This window comes from Danio rerio, chromosome 7 (genome assembly GCF_049306965.1).
Source record: "Danio rerio strain Tuebingen ecotype United States chromosome 7, GRCz12tu, whole genome shotgun sequence".
Lineage (NCBI taxonomy): Eukaryota > Metazoa > Chordata > Actinopteri > Cypriniformes > Danionidae > Danio > Danio rerio.
This window is the reverse complement of record NC_133182.1, coordinates 56,582,823-56,608,725: the sequence shown is the minus strand read 5'-3', so window position 1 is coordinate 56,608,725 and position 25,903 is coordinate 56,582,823. Positions and strand designations below refer to the sequence as shown.

Sequence of the window (25,903 nt, the reverse complement as noted above, 5' to 3'; positions counted from 1 at the left end):
ATTTAAACATTTTTAAAAAAATCATGTTTGAAAATGTTTAAACTACGTTTTCGTGAGAATCACCCGTGTAATTATGGAATAATTGGATTAGAATATTAGAAATGGCACATTCCGTATTACTATTATTATATTTTACTATTATAACAATATTATTCGGGGGGAAATAATTACCCTCGTGCAATTTAAATATGTTACTCTCTCTCTCTCTCTCTCTAAAACTACATTTACGGTCACACCTGTTTCTTTTACAAGCAGCACACTTACTAGCATTTGATTAGTTGGGTCAGGTGTGTTAGTTAAGGGCAGTAACAGGAAGGCTGTTGTAACTTGTGGCTGATGCTAAAAACCAGCGTGGATCCAACAGGTAAACATGTATTGTTATTCTTGTCATAATTGTTTTTAAAAAATCGTTGTATATCAATAATCAGATAATATCTAGTAAAGTTAACATGCGTGTCAAATGTGCTCATGGATCAGTATCAGTATCATGAGGCGGCATATAAAATCTGATCGGTAGTTCACCGGTTAATTTACCGCGTCTTAAGTTAAAATTAGGAATCGGCGTGGTGTTTTGTTGACCATTGTAGGCTATTGTATATATGTGTGTGTATGTCCTAACGTTACCTCTGCAGTTTTGTCCGTTTGATCCCCTCAAAAAAAAAATAAAAAAATAAATAAATAAATTCCTCAAGTGAGTTGGGTTGCGCGGCCAGAAGTTAATAATACACTTTCTATGAAGAAACATTGCCTATTAAAACAATGAATTACTACCTGCTATATTCTTATTCGTATAACTTAGGGGAATGCATATTGTTGATAAATGTAGTAACTTATGCGTTTAAATTCGTTCTGGGCTGTTCAATTAAAGGGACCGCACACCATTTTTTTTAAATCACGTGGTGATAATGTTGTATAAATAATAATTCAGACAGTTTTAATGTAGGAATTATGCTGTAGTGAGTGTCAACATAAATATTAAAGGCATAGTTTGCACAAACATTTTAATTTACTATTTATTCATGTAACTGTTAGCCTACTCATCCCCCTGAAATAAATAAATAAACAAATAAAAATAAAAACTAAGCCACTTTTAGCTGGTCGACCAGCCTGGTTTTGGAGGGGTTTTGACCACTCCCAGCCTGGTCTTTGCTGGTCAGGCTGGAAAATTAAACCTTTATAAAACCAAGCTGGTCGACCAGCTAAAACCAGCCCAGCCTAGGCTAATCCCAGCTCTCTGTGGTTCCAAACCTTTCAGTTTTTTTTCTTCTGATGAACACCAAGGAATATATTTTGAAAAAAAAAATGAAAGCCATTAAATCCATAATAGGAAAAAAAAATAGAAATGGAAGTCAATGATTACAGGTTTTCAGCTTTCTTTAAAATATTTCTGTTAGTGTCCAACAGACGAAATGTTTGAAACAAGTAATAAGGCAGGTAAATGATGACCGATATTTTTTAAATTTTGAATGAACTATCCCTTTAAGATGATGAAACTACATGTATAAAAACCATAAAAGGATAATAATAAAAGTTTAAGAGTCTTTAAATTGTCATTTACCGATGCACATGTGTTTTATGTCCTTGGTTAGTCTGGAAAATTGCCTTGTTTCTTCAGGAGCTGGATGCTGTTCAAGCTTGTGTGCTGGAAATGGACGAGTCTGACATGCAGTATGAGGTAGAGAGACAGTTTCCCTACAGCCCTGAGGCAGGTGAGCATCCAGCTGGCCCACACCTGAGCCCATCTGCTGGGCCACAGAGTCTTATCACTGCCCAATGAGGCATGGCCCAGAAGAGCTGTCCTGCAGCCTGCGTGTAGCTTATCTAAGGACATCTCTGCTTGCCTTCTGTGACAAATGTGAACCAAAGACATGCTTGCAGAGTTCCTGAACAGAACTTTGGCCAGTCTGGAATTTAGGCTTAAAGGGATAGTTCACCCAATATGAATCCTTATGGTTGTTTACTTATTCCCCTCTTGTTGCAGTTTCTCTGTTAAAAACACAACCGGAAGAAAGCTGGAAGACTTTCGTAGTTCTTAAGTTTTTAATTTTAATTTTTTTTTATTTAAATTGCTTTTCTTTTTGTGTGTGTGTGTGATCTATCCCTTTAAGTGATCTAGTGTTTATGACATGTACAGTGTAGAAGAGTCTCATGTGTTTGTTTGTAATGTTGTAAAAGGGTTTCGAAAAATTTAAAACATGTGAAGCCCTATTGTGTGTTAATATTAATTGTATGTTTTCTCATGGTTATTGAAGGCTCAGTAGCTTTCAGTCAAGAGTAGAGATGAAATGGTTTGAAAATGTCATTTGATTATAGTGACCAAAGTTATCATGTAATCATCTCAGTTTTATTTAAAATGGGCTGAAAATTATATAAAAAGAGAAAACAAAAGTCACACTTAAGACTAGGGCTGGGCGAAATGGCAAAAATGCTATCTCTATAATTAATTTCCATATGGACTGATAACGATATACAAGTTGTAAATGCTTCCAGATTCAAGAGTATCTCAACAATGAATGAAGCCACAGAAATTAGAGGGTCCATTAAACGGCATAACATATTTTTGGCCAATAAATTTTCAATAGGCGAAAATTTGGTGCATTAGCACTTTTACATTTCCATTGTTGCACATTTCTGCTGTGTGATTGGCTCTTAGATCAGTGTGGTGTAAAAAAAAAAAATCCAGAGAACATCATTGTTATTGACCTAAGTTTTATTGCTATTTGTTATATTATTGTTTATCGGCCCAGCCCTACTTAAGGCAGTCAATCAAGTTTTGTATCAGAAAACCTACCCTTTATTTGTGCAAATTGTGAATTATGGAATGTAGAGAAAGTGGTGGATCGTTTTCTTTAGTATTAACCTCAATGGTTTTCAGTAAATGCACATGCTATACCTTAGGTCTTGACTAGTGTCGCAATTATTGGTTTGAAGGTAAGCTATGGTACATTTTCTTATAGTATTATCATTTAAAATTTTATTGTTGTAAAAAACGTGATTGGTTATGGTGATTTTGAAACAATATCCACAAAGCAGCTTTCGGGTCCAACCACTCTATCAAACTGCATGGTGAGGCTCAACAAATGGTAATAATAAACGTTTACAAAGCGATGTACTGTAATACTTTCGAAAGTCACAATTGCAATTTATATGTCCATGCGTAATATCCGATGGCCAGAAAGTAATTCTTTTATTTATTGTTAAAATATTGATGTCTGTCATGCAGCAAGTCTAAAGACTGTTGTGTACAGCATGATTTTACATACAATTCACTTTAATGTGTGATATGACTAAAATGTGGTCATAAACAAATATTTTCTCAATTCATGAGTAGAGGCTTGGACCCAGAAACAGTATTGCATGCATCACCAATACATCACCACTTAACAAGGTGATAATGTTACAGTTAGCTAATTGCTACAATGTAAATGCTTATTTATATAGACAATTAATAAAAATTAAGATAAAGTAAATAATTTATTAATTAAATAAATTAAACATGGAAGTACAAGTTTAACAAACAATGCATTAAATAAAAAATAAAATGAACTTGTAGAACACACCCAAAACAATTTTTATGAAATTATACGAACATGAGTAAACAAATCTATAATGTCCATGTTTGTATTATTTGTCTATCAATTTATTTGTTCATTTTCATTAATTGCTTGACTGCCTTAAGCATGTGTAAGCTTTTTGGACCATTTTTACTAAGGGTGGACGATAATGCAAAAAAAAAAAAAACATTGCAATATTTAATTTTTCTGTGATTCATATTGCAATATTGAGTATAATTTCAGCAGTAGACTTAAAAAGTTGTATTTGTAAAGAATTTGTCATTTTAGGTTAAGATTTTGTAGGGTAGTGCATAAAATATGCATAATAAACAAGCATTGATAAATACAGCAGCAAAGATACAAATAAAACAAACTGTTTGATAGTTTTCTGGTAGTCTAGAAGTATTCGGCTACATGAATTGAATTATGGAGTTTGGTGAAGGTGCCGCCGCATGCAGCATCCCGACTGTCCAGCACATTCACCAGCCTGAGCTCATCATAGATTTTATGAAGCACTGCAATCATCACACACAAAATCAATTCATCTTTAAGCTACAAATATTCAAAATGTGTCAATTTCGGTCACTTTAATCATGACATTTTCAAACTGTTATATCTCTAGTCTTGGCTGAAAGCTATTGAACCTTTTAAAAACCATGAGAAAACACACATTTTTTTTAACTTATTCTTAACCTTGATTGAATTTAATGGGTTTTCTTGCTTTACGTTTCACACAGCTCATAATATACCTTTGGATAACAAAATCTTGTGTATCTGCTGAGGTTTTACACTTCGCGCTTTCATAAGCATTGGGTTAACTTGTTTGCAGTGTCAGTATCATTAGCTAAGCTATAATGCGGAAATTACATTTATTATTTTTCTCTCTCACTAGATCCTTTCAGGCTGTTCGCACTCTTAATTGGAAGTAATCAATCAGATTTTTGAATCCAAACATAACTTTCTTATGTGTATGAATTGCTTTGCTAATGCTGTACACTGTATAAAATGCTGGGGTTTTCTTAACCTTTTTTTGGAAAAAATATCAAACCCAAAGCTGTGTTAAAAATTGCGAATTAAAAATCCCAGAGCAGAAGCAAATATAGAATGATTAAAGAGAGATAAAGCAAATTGATAAAATGGATAGTTTACCCAAAAATGTTCAAAACAGTAAAGAGAAATGTACCCACTCTGGTTCCAAACCTTTTGACTTATTTTGGATAAACGCAAAAGATATTTTAAAGAATGTTGGAACTTGTTAATCATTAACATCTATAAGAGGAAACATCTATATTATGGAAATCAATGTTTATCGGTTTTCAACCTCTTTTAAAATATTGCTTTTGTACTCAACAAAAGGAGGAACTGAAACAGGTTTTTGACAACTAAAGGGTGATGAAATAACTTTAACTATCCCTTTAAGTTTTGATGCATGAAAAGATTTGAGATTTTTTTTCATTAATAACTGCACTTCAAATGGTCATGTTAGTTTATTTAAATGCTTCCAGCTGTTGTCATTATTTTTGATGCCATCATTGTGCCATCCCTAAAAAGTGATTGGAATCAGATTTCAGTGTACAAATGTGGTTTGATTCAGATTAAATTCAAAATTATTGGTTGAGACTTTCGGAGACCCGTCTCAATATGCAAAAAGCTTAATTTTTGTTTCATCTGAACCTAGTCATTGATTGGATAAACATTGTGTTTCAACAGCACTGCACACGCTTATTATATATTACAGATTGCTTTTATGTTTGCCCGTATTTATTTATTTTTATAGTTTTTTTTTAACTATTTCTTTTTTTTAACCCCAACACAAATAGCAGTTTTTTCTTCTACAATGGGATTTTTGGCTTAACCTTAGGGACTGAATTATATTGTATAAGAATAGAAGAAGTGCTGGGTTTTACCATTTTTTTTATGAATAAATTAATGAATTTATTTAATAAACTATAAAGTTAATATTGCAGTAGACTCCCATGCATTTTTCTTTACAATTTGATTCATTCAAACAATTGTTTATATTAAAAATACATTAACAATTATCCAAAGATTGTCAGCCTGAGAATGTCATTTGCTATAACCCCACATCATTCAATACTTTACACATTTGGCAACAAAGCGAAGCTTGAACCCTACTCTCGATTCCTATATTACAAGTGTGAAATGTTACTTTTCTTGATGTCAATAGTAATACTTGCATACGTGGTCACACAGTGTGAAAAGCCCTGATGTGCAAAGTGAATGTTAAAAATAGGCTAAGCGTAACAATCATTTGCAATAATTCAATGCATAGGATATAATCAATTTGATGAAAAAAGTTGTTTCACAGATCACCGTTAAACCTTTTGGTTGACCTTTTCTTATGGGGTTTTATTTGCAGTGTTTATTTTTCCAAATAGCTGTAATAAAAATGCTAGAATTTACTTTTGAATTAACAACCATTTTTAAACTAGTTTTAAACCCAACACAAGTAGCTGCTTTTGAATTTTTAGCTTAACCTTACAGTGACTGAATTATATAGGAAAACCCAGCACTAATGCTATTTTTATACCATCATATTTTACACTGCATGAAGTTCATTCAAATACTGCTTTAATATTTTATATGGTTATAATTAACTTTATATTATCTTCTCTTTCCTCAGAATTGTTCTTCGACATGACCCATGAAGAGAGAATAGATTCTGATAGGAGATCTATCTATGTGGGGAACGTAAGCTGCTTCTGTCTTTTTTTTTATATTACAAATAAGCATTACAAATAGTTAACTTTTGCATTTGTTATTTAATCATGTGTTGTATGGTTTGCGGTGTATGTTTATGGACTATTGGTTGCTTTGCAGGTGGATTATGGAGCAACTGCAGACGAATTGGAGATGTACTTTAATAGCTGCGGTCACGTTAACAGAGTTACAATCCCGTATAACAGATTCACAGGCCATCCAAAAGGGTAAAAAACTTAAACTTAACATCAAACACAGGGTTCCCACACTGCTTGAAAGTACTTTAATTTAGATTCAAGGCCTGGAAAGTACTTAAAAACAAACTTGGGTCCTTAAAAGTGCTTGAATTATGGAAATTATGTGAAATTTTTGTTTTTAAATAAAATCATATTTCTGAATTTTCTACATTTTAATATTACCAGTTTTAAATTCAACTAATTTTATTAAACATTTATTTTTAAATGTTCATTTTCAACAGTGTAGGTGAAATGTTAAGTAAAGTCTTTTCATGGTGCTAGCAGCGTGATTTCACAAGGGGAAACAACCATTTTACGTTTTATCGTTTTAGTGGCTAATTCCTACGAATTCGAGTTCAGTCATATGAAAAATATACAATTTTAATAAGGAGGTGTGGCACCCAACCCCGCCCCTGAACGCAATAATCATCGGTGGATAAGCAAATTAAAACTGTATGAATGAGATTGTACAAATTCAAACAAATTAGCCACTAAATTGAAATTAAATGGTGCTTTTAAAACGTCCATGAATCTGCTGTTCCTGAAAGCATGGAAACCCTGCAAACATGTCTTATGTATTTTCCATGCAGTTTTGCCTACATTGAGTTCTCCGATAGGGAATCTGTAAGGACTGCCATGGCTTTAGATGAAACTCTATTCAGAGGGCGAGTCATTAAGGTGAGCTGCAAATCTAATGACATTGAGGCCATGTTCACACCAACAGCTGAATGTGACCCAAGCAGTTTTTCAATATCTGCATGATTAGAAAAAACAAAACAAAAACGTACACATAAGGGTTACCCTACCATTGTTGTTTCACAAGCAAAAGAGATTGACAAATATTGTAATACATTTAAGATTTTTTTTATTATTATTTCGGCAAAAAACTAATTGCAATTTTTATTTATTTTTTTCTTATTTATCAAAACATTCATGCTGTAAATCGTTCCAAATATCCAAGCAATGAATATTGGTAGGTTCATGTATGTAATCTGCACAATTATTTTAATCCTCATCTTATAATGGCATTTTAGATAAAAAAATAATAATAATAAAAATACTGCTGTTTTTACTTTTACCTAAAAATGATCACCATCCACGCTATAGAGCCTAGAAGACATGATAAATGACCCTTCATAGCTACTGGGCATGCGCATGTTTTGCTGGGATCTGAACTTGGAAGTTTATTGATTTGCTTAATGCTTAAATGGGCGGAGCTTGATGAATCTGGGAATGATACACAGTCCAGAAGACCAATCAGAGAGTGACTTTGGAGAGCCGCACCTCTGTTTTCAACAGTTTTCGTTTCTGTTTGCCTACACTGAAGCTAAACACTGGAGTTTCCTAACTAAAATGGGGTGTTTAGCCTTTTTAGTATGTTATGTTTTTTCTTGAGTCAAAGATGTCAGACTAGAGTGGACACCATGACTTGCTGTAAATAAAAATAAAAAATAAAAACTAGTGCAAATGGCACCGTAAACGATTTATAGAAGTGTTGACAACAACAACAAAAGACTAACGAAAAAATCTCCAGATTTATGCGGAAAGATTTTAGGAGTAAAATAACTAAACTTAATGTAAATACATTTTTTTTAACTTCTATTTAATATTTACAATGCAAATCCAATTTGATCCACTTACTTGGTAAACAAAGCAAGTCTCAAGTAATATTTTCGTTTTTTTAGTTGATATATTATTTTACAAACTGTATTGTGCATAAATTATATGAACAGTTTAATATTACTGTTATTATATCATAATAATAATATTAGAGAATTTAGTTTAAATAAATGTTGAATAAATATAAATTTACACTTTTACACAAGTTAACACATTCAATGCTGCACTAAAAATCTGCACATTTCTGCACGCACAGATTTCATGTGGGCCTAGTCATGAGGCACTATTATACCCAATATAACAGAGGGACTTTTTTCAGATCTTAGTTTTTTTTTATTTATTTTTTTTTTTAAGTAGTGTAGTATTTTAGCCCATTTATGTTGTATTTATTTTCCCAGTCTGTGTATACCTGTATAACTGTGTAAATGTATATTTATTTAATTATTATATTTATATACATTTCTAATATTTTTATGATATAAAAATAGTAATAAAATGTTCATATGCTGCTTTATGAACCAATTTCTACAAATAAGCTTCACAATTTCAGTTCAAACTATTTGAAAGGCAATTAAAACCCAGTTTGTATAAACTGCAAGCACATACTTTTTTGGAAAGTACTGTGGTCATGTTCATGCATAATAATACAAATATAATCCCTTCCAAAATTGCTTTGGATTAAAGCATTTGCTAAATGAGTAAAGGTGAATATATGTGTTCATTCTACAGAGTAGTTAAGAGAAAACAATTTAATGTATTTTTGAATTGAACATTATAAAAGCAAATGTTACACACAAAATTAAAAGCAGTATAATGAACCATAAAATTTCATAAAACTTCTTTAGCACCAAATTTTTTCAATTTCATGTAGAATTAAATTTTTAAAACATACAAAACTCAAACTAGTTTTAAGCCAATAAAACTCACTTCTAATAGTTCATTATTTTGAATTTTTTAAAAATAATATAAAACGATATAATCTTGTCATTCAGTTTGATTTAGTTTAAGTATGCATTAGTTTAAATTGCATTTTATTCTATTTAAATGTATTGTTATACTTTTCACTATAATTCAAATCAGATTAAGTGTTTTGGTGTTACTATACACTCTATATACACTGAAATAGTTTGAAGTGTTATTAAAATGCATCACTGGAAATTATTTATTGAAGTACTATTTGTTTATACGAGTGAAGATTTGTTTCTACACTTTTTTTTTTTTATGACTATTCTCAATCAAACATTAAGAGTCAGAGGGATCTCTAAATGTTAGTAATAATACAGATACATACAATATATAAGGATTAATTTTGGTAGTTTAGAACTGCAATTTTTATGGCTGCATAAACTTTGTAGGCTATTGTGTACATACGCCTCAGTTTAGTACAGCCTGTTCTAAATGATCTACATTTTTATTTGCCAACATTTAAACAAAAAAAAGTATATTTGTTTACATTTGTTCTTGGACACTTTTCTGGTGGTGTGAATGTGGCTTTTATTTATTTTTTGATCGTTTGAATGATGTAATTTATTATGAACTAAACTGTCAAAGAAAGCAATTTTAAAGTCAAGCTGTTTGTGCACTAGGTATCGCCAAAAAGAACAAACATTCCAGGTTTCAGTACTACAGACGTGTACTTGCGTGGAGGCTGGTCTCGAGGACGAGGTGTCCGCGCCTCCAGATTTAACCCATTCAGAGGCTGCCGCTTTATTAGGTCAGTTCTGCCAACATATAACACTACCTCATGCCATGTGGAGAATTAACTAATTTAGAGGACCACTGGTCTACTTTTCAATTTTTTTTCAATTATTTTTACATTATATACCCCATACGTTTGAAAACCGAATATAATCTGGATACTGAAATATGCAAAAATTGCTTTGTTTTAGAGCAGTGGTCACCAAACTTGTTCCTGGAGGCCCGGTGTCTTGCAGATTTTAGCTCCAATCCTAATCAAACACACCTGAACAAGCTAATCAACTTCTTACTAGGTATACTTGAAACATCCAGGCAGGTGTGTTGAGGCTAGTTGGAGCTAAACCCTGCAGGGACACCGGCCCTCCAGGACCAGGTTTTAGAGGATGATTCTGTTTTTGGAGATGGGCTTGTTTTGCACCTTTTCTGTAGAGTTAAGAGTTGAGTTTTACCCTTTTTGAATCCATTCAGCTGATCTCCAGGTTTGGAGCACTTTTAGCTTAACCTAGCTTAGCTTAGCATAAATCATTTAAACTGGATTAGACCATTAGCACATTGTTCAATTTAAAAAAAAAAATTAAAGTTTTCACTTTCCTACAGTTGCATCTTGTAGTAAGACTGAGAGAAAATGAAAAGTTGCTATTTTCAGCAGGATCAGTGATAATATATAATGCTGTTATTTAGCAGGGGGACAATTTTCATGCACTGCGTAGTATGAAAAAGTATAGTTCCTAGCCATACCAACCTAAAAAATAGGATTTTTTTTTTTAGCTTTATGTGGGGAAAAGTATCTCAGCTTTTTTTTTCTTTTGTTTGTTTGTAGTTTTTTTTTTTTTTTTAATTGAGCGAGATGCTAGTGATTTAATCCAATTCAATGATTTATGCTAAGCTAAAAGTGTTCCTGTAAGACCCGGAGATCAGCTGAATAGATTCAGAAATGGTAAAATTCATCTCCTTAATTTATAGGGGAGTTGTCAAATGAGCCTTTTTACAAAAAAATATAATAAGTAAATAAATGGTGGAGTGTTTCTTTAAGACTAAACTCAATTCAAGGTCATAGTGATATTGGCACAATCATACTACTGTGTTCTTTGCTTCCATCTTTTGTATGACCTGTAAATCTTCATTTGGCTTTCTTTCTTGAAACTGTGTTATACAATTGTACTTTTTGTTTTAGGGAAAATGGAAGAGCTCATCCTTGGGTTGATTCTTTTTGATCTTTCAGTTATCTTCCTAGCACTTCTCGGTGCTTATTAATTTATTTTTCTGCAGTTGCATGAAGGGAGCTCAGTTCATTATTATACTTTGCCTGCCTGTTGTATGACACTTCAAAAAGCGAAGGTTTGATTTATATTGAGTGGTTACCTTTTTATTTACATTTTTATACAATTGCTTTAAACTGCTATGCCAATGTGAGGCTGATTATATCTGGTGGATTTCAGTACTTTGTCTGTTTTTGCCTTTACTGTGCTCAAATTTAAGTAAGCTCGATGTAAATAAAACATTATCACAAGTCATTTTATGAAATGCTCATTAAATATTTATTTTCACCACACCATGAACACTGAAGGAAATGTGCATATATACAGCTGTGAAGAGAGAATATCAGGAGGCCTGTACCATCATAGCAGAGACAATACCATCAAAAGCCCTGAGGAAAGAACACAATTATGATTGATCAATGGTTGCATACAGAAAGTGTGTGTGGGTGCGTGCGTGTTCTCGAAAGAAGCTTACTTTGATTGAATAGGATCACCAGGATTGTAGAAGGGGTTACACATTACATCAGTGAAAGAGTTGTGCAGCTTTCTGAACATCTGAGGAAAGCAGAAAAAGCAGAATTCATAATCAATTCATTATAGCCCATCACACTTCTTCTTTAAAATACACACAAAATGACTACGCCACTCACACTTCTAATTTCATTATCTCGCAGAGATGTGTTTGAGGAATCAACAACAATCACAAACTTCACTTTCGAGTTTGTCACATAGCCATATCTGTAATTCTTGTTAAGATCGTGTTTATAATGTTTGAATGAAGTCACATTAAAATTAAGTCAAGTTATCATTAGACAAGTTATTATTAGTTCTTAGGATTTGGCATTGAAATGTGAATGTGTTGAATAAAATGTTCACTTGTATTTTTATAAAGTACCAATAACATCTTTAAAATGTCTAATTATATCATTTATTAGCACAAAAAATCCATATAAATTAAAACACAAATGGATTTCTATTTGTTTTCCTGTGAAAAGTTTGCTGACACACACACACGAAAAAACACTTAAAACCTTAGACATTCATACTAAATGACAGTAGTGAATTACCTTTCAAAAACTAGAAATTCTTTCCTATTTATTCACACTCAAGTGGTTCTAAATTTTTATGATTTTTTTTTTCTTTAGAGGTTAATTCTTCGTACCTTGCTTAAATGATCTAAGGTAATTTAACAGATCCTTGATATCTGGCTAATTTGGTTCTTCAAACTATTTTGTGAATCAAAATGAAATGTCTGGATGAAATGGTCTAAGTTTGCTGCTTGTGTTGTGAAGAACAGATCTATGGATCCCCGAAATCATGATCAGCAATGAAACGATTGGCTGATGGCACAGCAGCGTAATGACATCATCTGACTAATATTCAATTATCCACGTGAGCAAAATTACATAAAATTCATAGTAAACTTTTTACATATGGTACGCAATGACTTTCTAACTGTTGTGGGCTGCAGGCTTTAACATTTTAATTTGTCAAGAGTATTTAGCAGTTTATTTAGTTTACATTTTAGAGCAGATTTTCTTTATAATAGTAGCCTAGACCTGTTCACGTTTCTTAATCGGCATAAGATATAAGTGGCTGTTCAATTAATTTGGCATCAAAAGCGTTTTGATATCGTTAAAGGTGTCTGCAACTTTTGTGAAGCATCAAATCACTGCCATATTTGCTGTCAAAACATGTGTCTGACTGCATAAATTATTATTCCTTTAAAAAAAATGAAAATATTGGCTATACATGTCTATTACGATACACAAACCGTACTAAAGGTGGTACCTTATAATAGTACGCGTTTGTATCTAAAAAGTCCAAAATAATATGTTCTCTTTGAAGTCCTTAAGGAGAACCACCCCATGACAGTCTTTGACCTTTTAATTCAGTGTGCATACCCGAGATCGTGTCAAATCATCAATAACAAAATCTAGCTAATTGAGTAATTCTCATTTGGAGAACAGACCCCTGTTGAAGATATTTTGAGGGATGTTGGGGATTAAACATTCTTCAACGTTCTTCAGTATACTCCTTTGTTTTCAACAAAATAAAGATGCTCAAGCATGTTTAGAACAAATGAAGGATTAGTAAATGACCACTTTAATTTTTAGGTGAACACTGATATCTAAAATATCTTTGCTGTTACACAGAAATAAAAAGAAAATCATATTGTTTTGAAATAATGAGAATTTCCATTTTTGACTAAACTGCAAGACAATTGGATAATCTCAAAGTCTGACTTTAAGGATACACTTTGTAGTCTTCCGTCGGATATAAGAGTCCCAGATAAAGCTCCCTCTGGTCAGCCAGAGCTTTGCCCACTCCAGAGATCTTCTCCTCCACCACGTCCAGAGAAGTGTGCACTGTGTAGTGGAACTTCAGTTCCCCCTGGGTAGGGACACTCCGAATGTACAGTGGATAATTCTGCAGAGAACAATGTAATGTTAAATGGACAATGCACCCAAAAAAAGAGAAGAAATAATATCTCCCTCAGGAGTTTCCAAAGCTTTGATGCCTTTTTTTTCTCTTTTGAACACAATAAGATATTTTAAAGAACGTTGGAAACCAGTATCCATTTATATCGATTATAAGAAAAACAATGGAAGTAAACGGTTTCCAAGATTTTTAAAAATATCTTTTAACAAATTAATCTGTATATATTTGTAAATAAACATCAACTTGCCTAACGTCATCTGTTTGGTTGCAAAAGGCAAGCGTTAGTGATTGATACATGTGACACAGGATGAGAATGGTATTTACAATAAAAATAAAGTGCAATTGAGTTGTATTTTTTTTCCTGTATATAATACATTTTTCAGTAATGCGGTGAAGCAGTGTGTAGCACAATCACCTCACAGCAAGTAAGTCGCTGGTTTGCGCCTTGGTTGGGTCAGTTGCCATTTCTGTGTGGAGTTTGCATGTTCGCCCGTGTTTGTGTGGGTGTGCTAAAATTGTTCGTAGTGTGCGTATGGGTGTTTCCTAGTGATGGGTTGCAGCTGGAAAGGCATCCTGGATGCTGGATAATTTGGCGGTTCCTTCTGCTGTGGCAACCCCAGATGAATAAAGGGACCTAGCCAAAAAGAAAATTAATAATTTTTTTTTTCTCAATGAGAAACAATGACTAATATTTCTAATCCTAATTTGTAACTGTTTATTATACACCAAATAACCTTGTCAGGCACATTTAACCATCTGATGACATTAAAAGACTAATTTTTTTGTATGCTTTGTTTTTTACAATAAAAAAGATACTTTGATTAAGATATTTGTTTAATGTTTATACACACTTTTGTGAATTTGATTACATTTTTAATTTATAGCAATTTTTTTCAGAGCATTTCTACTGGACGCATGTAGATACATGCACAACATTTTTTCTGAGCATTTCTTCAATGCTTCAAAATGTATTTGATGTGCTTTAACCTTTTAACCAGCACAATAATTTATTTTGACCAATCTCTTGGATACAGTGTGATCCTGACACCACATTAAAAAGTTTTTGTTTTAATGATAACCAACTTAACCTCAATCAACGTACGGGTCTTTTTATTTATTTTTTAGCAGTCGTCCATGTTTTGTGTGACAACTCTACTACTATTGCAGCCCATCCGGTAGTGTGGCAACAACACTTTCTACACTAATCCACGCATGTTAGGGATATGTAGTTATACATAAACTACATTAATTTGTAACACACATTAGAATCTTAACGTTTTAAGAGTCTGACACGCAAAACCGACTCGGATCATGAAAAAAACACTCGTAAGGTCAAGCTTTAACGTTACAAGACATCACTCTAAAACAATTTAGGGTTGTGCAAAAACACCTCAAACATGGTTTCTTGTATCCTAATTACACCAGCACTACTTTAATTTCAACGTTTTCAATATTAAACTGTCAAAACACGCATGTAAACATTGAACGTCGCAATGTCTTCCCAATAGCGACACGTATCAGGAACTCTTCGTAAAAAAATCCACCAAATCTAAATAATTAATTGTGTCAGATTTAAAGTACCGTATGCTTCGATACATATTTATAAAACACATTTAATGTAAAATATATAACACGTTAGCATTTACCTCCTTTGCAATGACTGCTATGCACACCGCCATGATGACGCTACACCCCGCGATCACGTGACACGCGAAAGTCACATGATTATTAGTTTTATCGCGCTTGTGACAGTGTGCAATACTTCTCGTGATGCGAACAAACACATTTTATAATGTAGAACGCATAGTACTCTTTACAGTTCCGATTCCTGAAAGTTAGCATCTGTTGTGTATTTCACAAAGCTTTGAAAAGGGGTTACGATGTGTCTTCAGGCTGTCATCTGTGTGTTATGGACAGTATATGTGTGTCAGACTTCAGGAAGTCCAAACATCATCATCATGCTTATGGATGATGTAAGTTTTTCCCGTGTCTTTTAATTCAAAGTTTAACTGACCAACTGACTCAAAATCACTAATACACTTGCAGTTTGTTTAGATTATTTCACTACTAAGTGCAATATCTTTAAATATGAGAATGTTTCTGTTGTTCATATTCTGTTTTTAATTAGTAGTTTTATGTTATAATATGCTGTGTTTACCACAATATCGAAAACTATATTTTAAATGTTGACCTATTTGTCTGTTTTTAAATCAAAAATGCCATTCAGATTAACCCTGGGATGTTTTACACACAGTCGTACATCAGAATATGTACTGTTCATTAAAAATGTTGAATTTTATGGTCCAATTATCATTATTATGCTCATTAATATTGATTATATACAACTGTCGAACGTAGTGTGAGCAACACTAAGGTCTTTGATTCAATTCCCAGAGCTTGCTTGAATTGAACTGCTGTTTGAGATTGAGGTAAAGTTGGTTTTATATTCACTCATTCAGATTTTCTTCTTAATAATATAATTTCAGAAAATTATTCTTTGCTAATTCTAAACAGTGAAATCATATTAGCAGCCAATGACTAGTACAACATATGGTTCACAGTCAAGTAAATGGTGGTAATGTTGTTTTGAAGTCATACCTACAAGTGATTCCAGGCTGAATATTCAAAGTACCATGGTAAACAATATAGGGAGCATACCACAAGTTGTCACTGAACAAATGTGCGAATTTAAAACCATTCATCCATTCATTCATTTTCTTTTTGGCTTAGTCCCTTTATTAATCCAGGGTCGCCACATTGGAATGAACCACCAACTTATCCAGCACATGTTTTACGCAGTGGATGCCCTTCCAGCTGGAAGCCATCACTAGAAAACATCCATACACACTCATTTACACACATACACTACGGACAATTTTGCCTTCCCAATTCACCTGTACCATGTCTTTGGACTTGTGTGGGAAATCGGAGCACCCGAAGGAAACCCACGCAAACATAGGGAGAGAACATGCACACTCCACACAGAAATGCCAAATGATGCAGCCGATGCTCGAACCAGTGACCTTCTTGCTGTGAGGCGAACGTGCTACCCACTGCGCCACCGCATCGCCCAATATAAAACCAACTTTACTTCAATCTGTTTGTGTGTGATAAATAAATGGTTGATTGCTTTGGGATTTTGGATAGAAGTGTCTGTCCAAGATTGTAAGAGAAGCAGATCTTAGCTAAACTGTGGATTAAAGATAAATCATCCCATTTTGGTGTTCGCATTTAACATAATTTTACAAATGTGATTTTATATGCATGAAAAAAATAACTCAAATGCAAAAAAAGAGTCAACTTTTATATTTTGAATAAGGTTTGCAAGAATGGAAATAACAAATGTGAGTAAAATAAAGTTTCGTCATCTTTCAGCATGAATGTGGAAATGAAACGGCATTGTTAAAATATATCCAAAAGTATGTGGTCATACTATATTTAAAATGAAGATATTTTTTTCTGGCAAATGGTTGAGACTTTGTGGTTTGAAACATAATATACATAAAGATTTAAAAACAATTTTAGGAATCTGCTGAATATTTCTTATTTAAAACTTGCGTCACAAGGTTGTGGTATTGTTGGTAAAGTTGAGTATTATAAAATAGTATAAACTGTTATTGGACTAAATTAGATTTCAGTGTATGACTATGTTAAAAATGAAATTATGGTAAAAATGCCCTTAGATATTATATACTCATGATGATTATATATATATATATATATATATATATATATATATATATATATATATATATATATATATATATATATATATATATATATAGACACACACACACACACACACATTTTTTTTCCTATCATCATTTAAACTTCTTTAATTTTCCACCTACTGCATCTTTTTGTGTAACGTGTGCCTTTTTACTGTACATATTTATTATCTATGTATGTGCAGACTGTATGATTGTACATGCAGACATATATTTACATCTATGCTGTCTTAAAGAAAATGTATGGCATTGTATTTTGCACTGTATTATGTTTATTTGTATCCTGTTTATTGTCTCAAATGTGTTGCTGTATTTTGCACTGTCTAGAGCCTGCACCTAAGTTATTCACCGATTATGGCACATGTGCTGCTGGCGATGTGACAATAAAAGTGATTTGATTTATGTGAAAGTATGTGAATTGCAAAACTGGCTCTATTTATTTCTTGTATGCTTTAAATGTACAGTGCTCAGCATAAATGAGTACACCCCCTTTTGAAAATAAATATTTTTATTCATTTCTCAGTTAATAGAGCCAATATATTTTGATGCATTTAAACAAAACATTAGTTATATCCATTAAAATAAGAGTTTGGTCACAGAACATCATTATAAGAATAGAAAGATAATACATTTCAATTCAATTATTGCAAAAAAAAATTTGACTAAGTTTTATATATAGATTATATATTCTTATGTTTATCTTGATTTTCCTGTTTATTATGAATTAATTTCATACTCATTTGCAGCATATTAATTTGGGTGTACATTTGTTTAATTAATCTAATGTTTTCACAAATATAATATTGTAAGGCTTAAAGCTTGCGCTGCTATTCTGAACCAATAATCGAAAACAGAAAGCAGTTGAAGGATAGCGTGTTTAAATCAATGATTCATCTGACTCCATTGTAATTAATCTGACTCCATTAAAGTTATGTTTAAATATACAGACAGTAGAATGAAACAACGTAATACACTGTATAGAGAAACTTAGCTGTAACAAATGCACTGCTGTGCAACAAGACAGTAAAACTGCCTTTGTTAGCGGATGAGGCTATTGATGTGTGGGAGTGAGACAGAGTGATCAACACTTACTTTTCCTTATATTTTGAGCAAAGCATTTTTAAGGTGAAATATCTACCCCCAAATCCAGCTGAACATGAAAGCAATGTTGAGGAGATGAAGTGAGGGAGACAGACAGGAGCATGTACTAACATACTCTCCTTTGACCATGATGACTCAACAATAGTAAATGGATTGTATATTGATATGCAATAATGTCTCTGTTGATTTCATCACTACAATGATTAAGTCATAAACTGTTATATGAGAGAAGATCACGAGCAGATGAACTGTATATAGTGAAAAGCATGTAACTTTTGTATGCAAATGGCAAAGATGTGTATTAGACCTGTGAGGAACTCTGCCACACCATGAGGACTCATCTTGTACTCGGAATGTCCAAGTAGTCTTTCATTAGCATATGCTTAAAATATTGTGAAACATCCTATAGAAAATATTAACTCAAAAGAGAGACCCGTGAAGGGTGTACTCATTTTTTCTTACCTCTTTATATGTTATTTTATGCTATAGGTTCTTGTATCTATGTTAATTGTATCACACACAAGCAAAGCTTCAAATAGGAAAGTTATAAAGAAAAAAAATAAAGTGTTATTGAAGTTTCAAACTTTGTCAATCTACCAACTTTAGTTTAAATATTTAAATCACACAGAGATTGATATTAAAATTTTCTCCATAAACTGGAAGTATGCTCATGACATATTTTGTCTTCCTCCACAGATGGGATGGGGGGATTTGGGAGTATTTGGGGAGCCCTCCAAGGAAACTCCATACTTGGATCTGATGGCTGCTCAGGGAATGCTGTTCCCAAACTTCTACACCGCCAACCCTCTGTGTTCCCCATGTAAGTGCTGCTTCTACACTGTAAAAATATCCATATATTAGCAGTTTTCCATAATTTGTGGTTCATGTTTTTATCTTTTATGCTTATTTATGCTTTTGAATTGCCTTAATGGACCTTGATCTTTCCGCCAACAACTTTTAATCTTAACCAATCTGAAAAAGTGACTTTTATGAACATTTTTAATGGTTTAAAATAATATAATGTCTGGTTTGGTGGTATAAAAACCTTTTAATATACTGCCAGTATACATTTTCTGTTATTTTGCAGACTTATTTCTGTATTATTCCTTATACATTATTTCAAACTGCCAAAATGTCAATAAAAGTCACTTTGTTTAACGGTAGAGTTGCATTTTCAACATCAAAAGTGGACAGAGCAAAGATCAACATCCCATAATGCAATTCACAACCGTAAATAAAAGGAAAACACTGGTGAATCACAAAATATGGAAACTGGTAATTAACATATTTTTAGAGTGTAACCTTACCTTTATCTCTTTATCACACTGCTTTTGTTCTTGAGAGGAAAATTAGCATAGTGCTTACTGTACAGTACTGTATGCTCCCTGCGATTAAATCCCTCAAACTGTATCCGACCACAATGCACCACTTAATAATTTAGATTTAGGTAATGCCTCGGAAATAAATGCACTGTAGTTATTTGTTTTGCCAGTTCAAGCAAACCATGAAGTACAAAAAGATGTGTTTGTTTTCAAATAGATTTATCATATACAGTTTAACCGATTTAGTTCATTCATCTGGGTATTTCTTGCCATAGAAAATTTGCATACAGTGTGCATAATGTTCAAAATAAAATGTAGACAAATGTGTAGACACTCTGCTTGCTCAGTCTACTTATTTAAAATCTATTTTTGGTGGATAACCTAATTGTTTATGTTAAATTCATTTAAATTTGCAATAACAATTAAGTTAACTTAATTGATTTGTGTTAGGACTACATGAAGGTATCATGTGGAACCCACCATTTTTAATAACGTGTTAAGGCACTGAGAAAATAATCAATGTTTATGATGTCAGAGTTATCATAAAAATGTAGTAATTTAACACACACACACACACACACACACACACACACACACACACACACACACACACACACACACACATATGGCTTTTTTGGCTTTTATATATATAAAACAATTAGGGGCCTAAAAAAATGTAGAGTTAAAGAATCACTAGACTGATGAAGGCTTATGGCCAAAATGTTGTTTGTTTCACTTCTGTGATTCCTTTAATAGATAACGGAGTGCGGACCTCCTTTGTTTGGTACTTGTCATTTAAAGAAATTTGGTCACAGCATCAAACTTATCTTGTAGAGCATGGCGATTTAGATTTGAAACAATTGACTGATATAGGAAAAAGACAGCAGTATGAATCAATGAATGTATTCGAAAATAAAATAAAACAGTTACATGTTAGGGCTGTTCGGCCCCATGGCTGTAATTGACCCCAAGTCACTCAATCTGGCCCTATTTACAAAACAGACAAGCTTAATATAAGTGATTACAATATAACGGCAAAAACATTTACAAGCACAGGTGTAAGACTTCAGAGCTGGACAAGCACCCATGTTTTCAGCTCGCTTGTGTTTTAATGTTTAATTACAGCCAGTCATATCTGACTGTATTTATGTGACATCCACAAGATGTTCATTTTGACAGCAGTTTGTGAAATGTGAAAATGAGGCTTTGCCATAATAATAATAATAAAGATTTTATTATGGATTCACAATCACATCATGTAAATAATCAATTTGTGTTTGGACAACATGAAGGAATTAAAGTGGGTTAAACATAATACAATTAAGTTGACCTCCAAAAAAACTATAATTGAGTTGATACAGCTCATTTTATATGCATACCTGTAGTTTGGACAATCAGCAAACAACATTTTTTGTGTGTATAACACAATAAATTCTGCTTAATTTTACATCAATTTAGTGTCTCATTGAGCAAAAGTGCTATTATTTTTATTAAATAAAATTATTTATTTTGAGTGTAAATAAATACACACCTCACAAATCTCTCTTTTAAATTAATATTTTCTAAACACTCAAAAAATATTTTGCTGTTTGCTCAAACTACTTATTTAAAATGAGCTGAAACAACACAATTGTTGAGATTTTAGGGGGAACAACTTAATTGTTTAATGTTCAATCCAATAAAATTTGTTAAGTTAACTTAATCATATTGTGTTGGGATGACAGAAATAAATTGTGTGAAACCCTGCATTTTTTTTTACTGTGTAGAAAAATGTAAAATACATTAGATTAGTGTTACATAGGGAGTCGAAGTGACAACAGAGGTGAGGATCCAAATGCAGTTTAATAAGAGTCAGGCAGGCAATGATCAAAACAGGAGCAAACAGAAGCATAAGGATAATTCAAAAGTGTAGCCACCAGGCAAAATGGTTGATACAGCCAGCAAAAAAACATACATGAGAAAACAAAGCACACCAAGTGTAGACCGCTCAGAAATGTTACAGCAAACAAGACTCAGCAAAGTCAAAGACTATAGAATACACAAGACATGTTACTCGTCTACTTTTGAATGAGGAAAAGAATAACAGTCAATATGGCGAATGAAGCCCCGCCTTCAAATACAGGAGCCAATCAGCTATCGCTTTATTGTAAATAAAGCCCACCTTCAAATACAGGAGCCAATCAGCGATCGCTTTATTGTGAATAAAGCCTACCTTCTAGTACAGGAGCCAATCAACGATCGCTGTAAAATTACAATTTTGCGGGGGAAGGGCTTAGACCAGACGTGAGTTTCTGCAGATTTTGTGTGATACAAACATTTAGAAAATAAACTAAATAGACAGTTGTTGTTTAATTTAATTTGTTCTTCGTTATGTAAAATGTTTCCGTAAGCTGGGCAAGTAGTTTTGGAGAATTTGATGTTTCCCCATTCAAACAGTATGCCCGAGCATATTGCCCGAGAGGCGGTACAAAGATTGCCCCAGGTAAAGTGACTTGTCTTACGATTTGACAAAGTCTGTTTGTGTGTGCTGTTTTATATGGTCCAGTTGATTAGTCCACCATAAGCTTCTAGTTGTGTGTGTTATCAGGGGAAACCAGGAACTGGTGTGTCTGAGATGCACGATGGGTGTTGTAGTTCATTTAATTGGCATATGTGTAGCTATCCAGCAATCTGCACTGGCTAGAACGCTGGTGATCGTGATAATTAGTCAGTATCAAAGCCAAAACTGCAACTAATCTAACATAAAAACTGAAGATCTAAGACCAAAAATTAACACACTTAAATTAATATGATAAAATTTTGTAGTTTATAGCATTATTTTTGCAATACATAATTTCAATTTAAATACATTATCTTTCTATTTTTAAGGATGTCAGATTTCTAAGCTCTTATTTGAATGGATATAAATGTTTTATAAAAGTGATTTGTTTAAATAATCCAAACATTTATTGACAATATTCGCTGAGGAAATGTGACATGAATTTTCAAAAGGGAATGTATATATAAAAGAGAGAGAGATTTTTTTGTTTTGTTTTGTTTTCTTCTGGTAAAATTTAGTTTGCGGTTACCTTTTAAATAAATTTAAATATATTGAGGTAATAATTTGTCATTCGAATTATAACATTGTTCCCATTCTTTCATTGTTTTTGCTTTTTCATCCAACTGAACAAAAAAAAAATCCTCAAATTCTTCCGCAGTCTTTTTAATTCCACATGAGAGCTCGAGACGTGTGTGTCTGCATGATAGTGAGAGGACAACTTATTATGCTAATATGGATAATACACCAACAGGACTGAAATATGCTAATTATGCATAATTTGGGAATTTGAATAGACTTGCTATGCAGAGCGGCTCCTCTTTTTCAATTCTAATTAATTTTTAAGCAAATAAGGCTTAATCAATTGTTGATCTGAAATGTGTGAGATGAAGGTGCCCGGGAGCTCTGCTACCTGCCGCTGTACAGAGACGTTATTATAGAGCTTTGCTTCGGAACTTAATTAGACTTTTAATCACAAAGTAGATAGAGGAGAACTTCCTAATCAGAATATCCAGGGTGAGCTCTCTCATGTCCAGCGTCTCTTATTCTCTGCTCTCTCCATCAAAATAAGTCTTGAAAATACCACACGTTTTACATTTCAGAAAATGTAAACATGTTGTGATTGAGCATATTGAACCTTGGATTAGATTTAAATATGGACTGCTTATAGGCACCCAAGACTGCCGTAAAGGTGTTTTTGCATTTTATGTTTGTGATGTTTGCTTTTGCATAACAATGTACAACAGGGGTTTTAAACAGGGGTCTTTCGGGATGCATTAAGTGAGTGATGAGGTCCATACAAAACAAGACACACACACACACACACACACACACACACACACACACACACACACACACACACACACACACATACACACATATATGTATATATGCATGTATTAATTTCCCAAATAATGAACAAGGAATTTTTCACAGTATGTTCTTCAGGAGAAAGTCTTATTTGTTTCATTTCGACTAGAAAGAAAGCTGTTTTTATTTTTGTTAAACAATTTTAAGGTCAGTATTGTTAGCCCTTTGAAGTTAATATAAATTAGTGATATAAATATATTAATACATATAAAAACTATACAGGGGGGCTAATATTTCAGGATGGCTAAAAATTCTGATTTCAACTGTATAACACTGGTGTGAAAAAAAAACTAATAAATATAAAATGGTAAATAAAATTATCTTATAATTACAGTCATTCTTAAATAATCCAAAAGTTGGTAAAATAATAATAATAATAATAATAATAATAATAATAATAATAATAAAAACGATTACAAATTAATACAAAGTAGATTTAAATGCTCATCAAGACTTGGAATTTAATTTAATTTAATTTAATTTAATTTAATTTAATTTAATTTAATTTAATTTAATTTAATTTAATTTAATTTAATTTAATTTAATTTAAATCTATTTTTTCCAGTGTAGACAGACGCTTTAAAAAGTCAGGCAACAATATTTCTGCTTGTGGGACATATTCAGCACATCGGGTAAATAGCAGAATACTGGTGTAGTTTTAGTTACTTCAAAATTGATTTATTTCACTTTAATACGAATGTCACTGTTGAATGACGCAGCTCCATTGTGTACCTTGGAATTTATTTTCATATTAAATTCATCAAATTATGGTTCATTTGAATTTACAAATTCAAAATTCATTCACTCAAAGCGGATGCCCTTCCAGCAGCAACCCACTAATGGTAAACACCCATACACTCTTACATGCACATACATACATCACTGCGGCCAATTTTTATTTTACCCAATTCACCTATATCGCATGTCTTTGGACTGTGGGGGACACCGGAGCACCCGGAGGAAACCCACGCGAACAAGGGGAGAACATGCAGACTCCACCAGCGACCTGCTTGCTCTGAGGCAACAGGGCTAACCACTGAGCCACTGTGTCACCAATTTACAAATTATGTTGTTTAATTTTTTATTTTTTGCAGAAAATCATTTTAAAAATCTACATATTAGTAATATTTCATAATATAACTCGTTACTATATGTTGTTCAGATAAATGCCTTGTTTAGCATTTACCTAAAACAAACAAACTTAATGGTGACGTGGTGGCGCACTGGGTAGCACGTTTGTTTCACAGCAAGAAGGTCGCTGGTTCGAGACTCAGCCGGGTCAGTTGGCATTTCTGTGTGGAGTTTGCATGTTCTCTCCGAGTTCGTGTGGGTTTCCTCCGGGTGCTCCAGTTTCCCCCACAAGTCCAAAGACATGTGATACAGGTGAATTGGGTATGCTAAAACTGACCGTCGTGTATGAGTGTGTGTGTGAATGAGTGTGTATGGATGTTTCCCAGAGATGGGTTGCAGCTGGAAGGGCATCTGCTGCGTAAAAACATTTGCTGGATAAGTTGGCAGTTCATTCTGTTGTGGTGACCCAAGATTAATAAAGAGACTAAACCAAAAAGAAAATGAATAAATTAATGAAACAAACTTCATTAGAGTTTTTCTAAATGTAGGAAGGTGTTTTATATTCGATAACCGATATATAATTTGTGTATGTTTCACAGCAAGAGCTGCTCTGCTAACGGGAAGACTTCCAGTGCGAAATGGGTTCTACACCACCAATGCTCATGCTAGGAACGGTATGATCATAAACCATTTTTTCAAGGATGTTATGGCTTTGCATTTAAAAAATGGGTAACACTTTATTTTGATGGTCCATTTGAGTATTATTAGACTGTCTGCTCAATGTCTGTTGATACTGCTCCTTCATCAGACATTTAACTGACTAAGAAACTTTGCAAGTACATGTCAACTTACACTAACCCTAACCCCAAGCTTACAGTCTACTTATAACCTTATGAGAAATAATTGTCATGTAGATGCAATTTAATTTATATTCAACAAACGGACTATCAAAATAAGGTGTGACCAAAAAAAGTTGTCATAATAGAAGTTAATGGAGCAAAAACAAGTATAAGGTATCGAAAGGGTAGTAAATTTGAACAGTACACAAGGGCTCAAAAAAGTGTTACAGAATTGACATGAATTAAACTATCCTTTTAATGTTGTACTCCTATATTCTGGTTACTCTGTCCTCCAGCATACACACCACAGGAGATAGTAGGAGGAATATCTGCAGATGAGATTCTGCTTCCAGAACTCCTTAAGAACAAACACTACGTCAGCAAGATTGTTGGAAAGTGGTGAGT

At 33.0% G+C, this 25,903-nt stretch overlaps 3 protein-coding genes across 4 annotated transcripts in view; 2 read left to right on the top strand and 1 right to left on the bottom strand.

Moving 5' to 3' along the window:
- The first annotated feature begins 241 nt into the window (after positions 1-241).
- pabpn1l (PABPN1 like, cytoplasmic) lies at positions 242-11,348 on the top strand. Of its 2 annotated transcripts, NM_001327845.1 has the most exons (7): positions 242-364; positions 1,616-1,709; positions 6,199-6,266; positions 6,396-6,502; positions 7,102-7,189; positions 9,718-9,845; positions 11,004-11,348. In NM_001327845.1, exons 2-7 carry the CDS (start codon positions 1,649-1,651, stop codon positions 11,041-11,043), a joined length of 492 nt encoding a protein of 163 aa, NP_001314774.1. In that variant the 5' UTR covers positions 242-364; positions 1,616-1,648; the 3' UTR covers positions 11,044-11,348. The 2 variants fall into 2 exon arrangements, with proteins under 2 accessions (NP_001314774.1, XP_021333291.1); XM_021477616.2 differs by lacking the exon at positions 11,004-11,348 and having other exon boundaries at positions 323-364; positions 9,718-9,895.
- On the bottom strand, positions 11,349-15,235 carry trappc2l (trafficking protein particle complex subunit 2L). The gene is made up of 5 exons (NM_001003506.2): positions 15,177-15,235; positions 13,346-13,518; positions 11,739-11,826; positions 11,564-11,643; positions 11,349-11,477 (listed from the first exon to the last, which is right to left on the bottom strand). The coding sequence occupies exons 1-5, from the start codon at positions 15,207-15,209 to the stop codon at positions 11,432-11,434; spliced, it is 420 nt and encodes a 139-aa protein (NP_001003506.2). The 5' UTR covers positions 15,210-15,235; the 3' UTR covers positions 11,349-11,431.
- Positions 15,236-15,242: 7 nt separating this feature from the next.
- Positions 15,243-25,903, top strand: part of galns (galactosamine (N-acetyl)-6-sulfatase) — a 90,343-nt gene continuing 79,682 nt past the window's right edge. The window contains exons 1-4 of the mRNA NM_001080641.2: positions 15,243-15,503; positions 19,056-19,179; positions 25,259-25,333; positions 25,795-25,897. Coding sequence (NP_001074110.2) covers positions 15,411-15,503; positions 19,056-19,179; positions 25,259-25,333; positions 25,795-25,897 — 395 coding nt within the window. The 5' untranslated portion in view covers positions 15,243-15,410. The remainder of the gene's footprint in view (positions 15,504-19,055; positions 19,180-25,258; positions 25,334-25,794; positions 25,898-25,903) is intronic.

Bases quoted from the DNA above. Each gene is read 5' to 3' on its own strand.
- pabpn1l (XM_021477616.2), top strand. From the start codon at position 1,649: ATGGACGAGTCTGACATGCAGTATGAGGTAGAGAGACAGTTTCCCTAC. The intron at 1,710-6,198 runs GTGAGCATCCAG...CTCTTTCCTCAG, and splicing joins TCCCTACAGCCCTGAGGCAG to AATTGTTCTTCGACATGACC. The intron at 6,503-7,101 runs GTAAAAAACTTA...TTTTCCATGCAG, and splicing joins TTCACAGGCCATCCAAAAGG to TTTTGCCTACATTGAGTTCT.
- trappc2l (NM_001003506.2), bottom strand. From the start codon at position 15,209: ATGGCGGTGTGCATAGCAGTCATTGCAAAGGAG. The intron at 11,644-11,738 runs GTGAGTGGCGTA...TGCTTTCCTCAG, and splicing joins GAGATAATGAAATTAGAAGT to ATGTTCAGAAAGCTGCACAA. The intron at 11,478-11,563 runs GTAAGCTTCTTT...TTCTTTCCTCAG, and splicing joins GGTGATCCTATTCAATCAAA to GGCTTTTGATGGTATTGTCT.